The sequence below is a fragment of the Sapajus apella genome, unplaced genomic scaffold, assembly GCF_009761245.1.
Source record: "Sapajus apella isolate SASKATOON/1434 unplaced genomic scaffold, GSC_monkey_1.0 scaffold48, whole genome shotgun sequence".
In the NCBI taxonomy this organism is placed as follows: domain Eukaryota; kingdom Metazoa; phylum Chordata; class Mammalia; order Primates; family Cebidae; genus Sapajus; species Sapajus apella.
The window spans coordinates 6,619,928-6,626,356 of NW_022436988.1; the positions used below are offsets into that span (position 1 = coordinate 6,619,928).

At 51.7% G+C, this 6,429-nt stretch overlaps 2 protein-coding genes across 2 annotated transcripts in view; both read left to right on the forward strand.

The window, feature by feature from the left end:
* The window catches only part of LOC116525421 (glutamine-rich protein 2-like), an 11,088-nt gene extending 10,672 nt beyond the window's left edge, over window positions 1-416 (forward strand). Inside the window, exon 5 of the mRNA XM_032241176.1 lies at window positions 352-416. Within this exon, the coding sequence (XP_032097067.1) occupies window positions 352-416 (65 nt within the window). The remainder of the gene's footprint in view (window positions 1-351) is intronic.
* LOC116525624 (glutamine-rich protein 2-like) overlaps window positions 338-6,429 on the forward strand; it is a 15,453-nt gene continuing 9,361 nt past the window's right edge. Inside the window, exons 1-4 of the mRNA XM_032241597.1 lie at window positions 338-1,550; window positions 2,452-2,537; window positions 3,974-4,059; window positions 4,543-4,657. Of these exons, the coding sequence (XP_032097488.1) occupies window positions 458-1,550; window positions 2,452-2,537; window positions 3,974-4,059; window positions 4,543-4,657 (1,380 nt within the window). The 5' untranslated portion in view covers window positions 338-457. The remainder of the gene's footprint in view (window positions 1,551-2,451; window positions 2,538-3,973; window positions 4,060-4,542; window positions 4,658-6,429) is intronic.

The following is a 6,429-nucleotide window of genomic DNA, read 5'->3' on the forward strand; positions in this document are numbered from 1 at the left end:
AACTGGTGCAGTTCAGCCTGGTTTGGCACAACCTGGAGTGGATCAGCATGGTTTGGCACAAACTGGTATAGTTCAGCGTGGTTTGGCACAACCTGGAGTGGATCAGCGTGGTTTGGCACAACCTGGTGCAGTTCAGCGTGGTTTGGCTCAACCTGGTTCAGTTCGGCGTGGTTTGGCACAACCTGGAGTGGACCAGCATGGTTTGGCACAACCTGGTGCAGTTCAACCTGATTTGGCACAACCTGGAGTGGATCAGCGTGGTTTGGCACAACCTGGTGCAGTCCAGCCTGGTTTGGGCCAACCTGGAGTAGATGAGCGTGGTTCGGCACAACCTGGTGCAATTCAACATAGTCTGGCACAACTTGGTGCAGATCAGCCTGGTTTGGCACAATCTGGTGCAGTTCAGCGTGGTTTGATCCAACCTGGAGTGGTTCAGCATGGTTTGGTGCAACCTGGAATGGATCAGAGTGGTTTGGTCCAATCTGGTGCAGATCAGCCTGGTTTGGTCCAGCCTGGTGCAGGTCAACTTGGTACGGTGCAGCCTGGAATAGATCAGCAAGGTTTGGTGCAACGTCAGGCAGATCCACGTGGCTTGGTACAACCTGGTGCCTATCCCCCTGGTTTGGTACAACCTGGTCCAGATCCTCGTGGTTCAGTCCAGCCTGGCGCACATGTGCATGATTTGTTTCAACCTGGGACATACCCACGTGGTCTGGTGCAGCCTGGAATGGATCAGTATGGTTTGAGACAACCAGGTGCATATCATCGAGGCTCGATAGCACAAGCCACAGAGCTTCGTCGCTCTTCAACATTCCAGGCAGATCCTACAGGTTTTATATCAGCACGTCCATATCCACATGGTGTGGTACCTCCTAGCAGAGAACAGCATGGCCAGGTGTCACCACTCCTAGCTACTCAAGGTTTGGCATCACCTGGTATAGACCGAAGGAGTTTGGTACCACCAGAAACTTATCAGCAAGGTTTGATGCAACCTGGCACCCTGATACACCAGCGTGGCCCAACACCAGTAAGCACAGACTTGGAATCTACACGCCCAGATCAGCAGCATTTGACATCACGTGGCCCAGGTAAGCACGACCAGGTACACCCAGATGCAGCTCAGCGCAGCCGTGCTTTCTCTCTTGCAGACAGCCGTGATTTAACGCATCCTAGCTATGGTGGCCCAAGGTACCTAAGTGCTGATCAGCATAGCCAGGAAGGTTTGGATCCAATTAGAACGCAATCCTCAGACCAGCCTGGAATTGCTGCCCAGATGGTCCCAGGCCAAGATACCAGCCTTTTCAGGAGTCCAGACTCCCTCAGCCGAGTGTCATCACAAAGGAGCGAAGTGTTGAGTGAGGTCCCGAGTGTGCACCGTGATTCACTGTGTAGAATGAGCTCTAGTTTCCCCACAGCAATGGAAACGTTTCGTCTGATGGGAGAGCTCAGCGGCCTCTATCTGGAGCTAAAGGAGAGTATGAAGGATCTGGATGAGGAGGAAACTGGCCAAACCGAGATGGAGAAGATACAGTTCCTGCTGGCGAAGATGGGTGGGTGCCTCTTGCCGACAGAGGAGAAACCACCGTCTCTGGGTTCAGGGGGTCTCCCCTGGCCTCAACTCCTGGCTGCTAGACTTCTCCCTGAGCCCCTGAAAACAGCATGTCTCACAGCCTTTGCAGTCCAGAAAAATGGGTGGGCAAAGGAAAGATCTAAGCCGCAGGAGAGGAGTGGAGCGGGTGCTTGTGGCTTTGTCAGGCTCTCTGCACAGCAGCTGGGGAGAGTGTCTGGTTATAGAAAGCAGTAGCACTGGGAGGTGGGTGGGAGAGAATGCTGAAGAATTAAACTTAACATTTTGGCTGGGAGCAATGGCTCACGCCTGTAATCCCAGCACCTGAGGAAGCAGAGCCGGGCAGATCACTTGAGACCAGGAGTTTGAGACCAGCCTCAGCAACATGGCAAAACCCCATCTCTACACACAAAAAAATAGCCAGTGTGGTGTCACACACCTGTAATACAGCTACTCGGGAGGCTGAGGTGGGAGGATCGTTTGAGCCAGGGAGGCAGAGGTTGCAGTGAGCTGTGATCTTATCACTGCACTCCAGCCTGGGTGACAGAGTGAGATCCTGTCTCAAACCAAACAAAACGTAACATTTGTCTATTCCCAACTCCAAGCCCAGAGAATAATTAAGATTTTTGTGGTGGATGGAACTGGTGAGTCTGTTGTCCCAAAGCCCTTTAGGATGTCAGGCCCCAGGTGGATGTTTTATGGGCTATGGACAGTCTTCTCTCCCTTCTTCCCCTCCTGCTTTCCCAGTCACCAGGAGATGCAGGATAAAGTGATAGGTTCTGCCGTTCTCTGGGGCAGCTTCAGTGTTGCAAGGGCTGGAAATAGAGATTGGGGGCTCACTAGAACGCTGACCCCTCTGATCATAAGGTCTCTGTTTTCCGTAGTCAAAAAGATCATCCCTCCTGACCTGCAGGAACAGGTGAAGACTGTAAAGACTTTAGCCAAAGAAGTTCGGCAGGAAAAAGCAAAAGTGAGGAAGAGTTAACCCACTTTCCTTTTTTTTTTTTTTTTTTTTTTTTTTTTTTTGGGAGACGGAGCCTCACTCTGTTGCTTAGGCTGGAGGGCTGGAGTGCAGTGGCATGATCTCTGCTCACTGCAACCTCTGCCTCCAGGTTCAAGTGATTCTCCTGCCTCAGACTCCCGAATAGCTGGGATTACAGGTGCCCACCACCACGCCTGGCTAATTTTTGTATTTTTAGTAGAGACGAGGTTTCACCATGTTAGCCAGGATGGTCTCGATCTCCTGACCTCGTGATCTGCCCGCCTCAGCCTCCCAAAGTGCTGGGATTGCAGGCGTGAACCACTGCGCCCGGTATCACTTTGTCTTTTAATAGCACTTTCCATGTATATGTTATGGATTAAACGGTCCTTTCTCATTCATTATTATCTGATTAGATCTTTGCCATCCTATCAGATAGGAAATGCACCTTGGCTATCATCGTGTTCATTTCCTGGATCTAAAAACTGATGCTCAGGCCAGGCACGGTGCCTCATGCCTGTAATCCCAGCACTTTGAGAGGCCAAGGCAGGAGGATCACTTGAGCCCAGGAGCTCGACCAGCCTGGGCAACATAGCAAGGCCTTATCTCTGCAAAAAATTTAAAAATTAGCTGGATGTGGTAGTTCATGCCTATAGTCCCAGCTACTTGGGAGGCTGAGGCAGGAGGATTGCTTGAGGCTGAGTTTGAGGCTGCAGCAAGCTATGATCACACCACTGCACTCCAGCCTGAGTGACAGAGCAAGACCCTGTCTCTAAATTTTTTTTAAACTGATGCTCAAAGCTATTATGATTCAGCTGAGCCAAATCAGAAGGGCTTTGCTCTTTTCATTATCTGTGGTAGCCTTGGAGTCCAGTTTGTGAGACTTTCTGGGGTCACAGGTCATTGCAAGGGACTGCTAGATCTTCAGTCATTCTCTCTTTTGTAAATTGAGTCAGAGTCTTACTCTGTGGCCCAGGCTAGAGTCCAGTGACACAATCTTGGTTCATTGCAACCCCTGCCCCCTGGGTTCAAGCCATTCTTGTGCCTCAGCCTCCCAAGTAGCTGGGATTATAGGCACACGACACCAGGCCACACTAATTTTTGTATTTTTTAGTAGAGACAAGGTTTCACCATGTTGGCCAGGCTGGTCTTGAACTCCTGACCTCAGGTGATCCACCTGCCTCAGCCTCCCAAAGAGCTAGGATTACAGGTGTGAGTCACCGTGCCCAGCCCATGCATTCTCTTAACGCCAGCTCTCTACATCCATGGGATGGATGAATGGGTGGATGGACATCCACAAAGGCTCCTGGCTTTTGCGGGAGAGGGTTGGGTAGCAGAGGGAAGGGGGGCTGGCATGGGCTGCAGGGGCACACTTGAGAAGCGGGAGCTCAGGCCTGCCTGACCCTCCTCATTCGCTGGGTTTGTAGGTGGAAAGGCTGCAAAGGATCCTGGAGGGGGAGTCAGGGAAGGAACTGAAAGCTGGCGACCTGAGCTTGCAGCTGGGTGTCCTCAGGTAAAAAAAAATGTCCCCGCTGAGAGCAGCTGGTCCCCTGGAATCACAAATTCTCAGCCAAAGGGATGATGACGGCAGTGGCTCCCTCATGCTCCTGAAGGGACCACGGTCTTCGGCCTGGATTGTCTGCCCTTCAGGTTGTCCGTGTCTAGCTCAGGGAACTGGTCGAAGCTCCCCAGGTTCCCAAAACAACTCGGGACCAGGTCTTAGAAAAGCAAAAAGAAGCTTCTCAGACTCTGGCCCTGGTCAGAGGCCGGAGGAGACCGCTTCTGACGGCCCCTCTGAGCCCTCTCTTTGCAGTACCCAGTCCCGCCACCCAGAAGCCTCCCAGGACAGAGGCTGGGCCAACAAACTCCAATGGGGTGGGGTGGAGACACCCTAGCTGTGTCTGGTCTCCCAGCACCCCTGATGGCTGAGGCTCTGCATGGGTGGGCTCGGGTCTGTGGCCTGAGTGTGGAATCTGAGTCTCTCGTCGTGCACCAGAGTCACCGTGGCTGACATCGAGAAGGAGCTGGCCGAGCTGAGGGAGAGCCAAGAGACGGGCAAGGCCGCCATGGAAAATTCTGTCTCTGAAGCCTCCCTTTACCTGCAGGACCAGGTGAGGGTTCCGTGCTCTTCAGCTCCAGGGACCAAGGGCCCTTCTCAGAGCTGGCTTGTCAGAAACCAGGTCCCTCCCGTCCCGTGTGTGTGTGGTGTGTGTGTGTGTGTGTGTGTGTGTGTGTGTGGTGTGTGGTGTGTGTGTGGTGTGTGTGTGGTGTGTGGTGTGTGGTGTGTGTGGTGTGTGGTGTGTGTGTGGTGGTGTGTGTGGTGTGTGGTGTGTGGTGTGTGTGGTGTGTGGTGTGTGGTGTGTGTGGTGTGTGGTGTGTGTGGGTGTGTGTGGTGTGTGGTGTGTGTGGTGTGTGGTGTGTGTGGTGTGTGTGTGGTTGTGTGTGTGTGGTGTGTGTGTGTGGTGTGTGTGTGTGTGTGTGTGTGTGTGTGTGGGCGAGGAGTGGAGGGAGAAGAGGAGGCAGCAAATGTGTCTAGGATCTAGCTCCCTCCTTATCCAAAGCCAGCTCTGAGTCCACAGGGGCAGGTGGCAAGGGAAACACACCCGCATGAGGCCTGTTTACCTCCCAATCTTTCTTTCCCTCCTTTTTTTTTTTTTTGAGATGGAGTTTTCCAGTCATCCAGGCTGAAGTGCAGTGTCTTGATCTCAGCTCACTGCAACCTCCGCCTCCTCGGTTCAGGCGATTCTCCTGCCTCAGCCTCCTGAGTAGCTGGGATGACAGGCATGCGCCACCACGCCTGGCTAATTTTTGTATTTTTAGTAGAGACGGGGTTTCACCATGTTGGCCAGGCTGGTTTCAATCTTTCCCTACCTGTTTTATGATATAATTTATATATCATAAAATTCAGCCTTTTAAAGTGAATAAGGCAGTTTTTAGTACGTTCACAAAGCTTTGCAACTATCACCACAATCTAATTCCAAAGCATTTAATCACCCACAAAAGAAACCCTGTAGCTCTTTTTTTTTTTTTTTTTTGAGATGGAGTTTCATTCATGTTACCCAGGCTAGAGTGCAATGGCGCGATCTCGGCTCACCGCAACCTCCGCCTCCTGGGTTCAGGCAATTCTCCTGCCTCAGCCTCCTGAGTAGCTGGCATTACAGGCACGCACCACCATACCCAGCTAATTTTTTTGTATTTTTAGTAGAGACGGGTTTCACCATGTTGACCAGGATGGTCTCGATCTCTTGACCTCGTGATCCACCCGCCTTGGCCTCCCAAAGTGCTGGGATTACAGGCTTGAGCCACCGCGCCCGGCCTGAAACCCTGTAACTCTTAGCAATCTCTCCCCATTCCCTTCTATCCCTCAGCCCCTGGCAACCACGAATCTGCTTTCTGCCACTGTGGATTAGTCTATTCTGGACATCTCATATAAGTGGAGTCATACAACGTATGACGATTGTAGCTGGCTTCTTTCACTTGGCACGATGTTTTCCAGGCTCATCCACGCTGTCGCATGTCAATACTCCATTCCTTTTTATGGCTTATTAATGTTCCCACAATTTGTGTTTCTAGGCATCAGCTGAAAGACGTTTGGTTTGTTTCTATCCTCTGGCTATAATGAGTAATGAACATTCATGTAAAAGTTTTTTTGTTGGGCTGGGCGCAGTGGCTCAAGCCTGTAATCCTAGCACTTTGGGAGGCCGAGGCGGGTGGATCACGAGGTCAAGAGATCGAGACCATCCTGGTCAACATGGTGAAACCCCATCTCTACTAAAACTACAAAAAAATTAGCTGGGCATGGTGGTGCATGCCTGTAATTCCAGCTACTCAGGAGACTGAGGCAGGAGAATTGCCTGAACCCAGGAGGCGGAGGTTGCGGTGA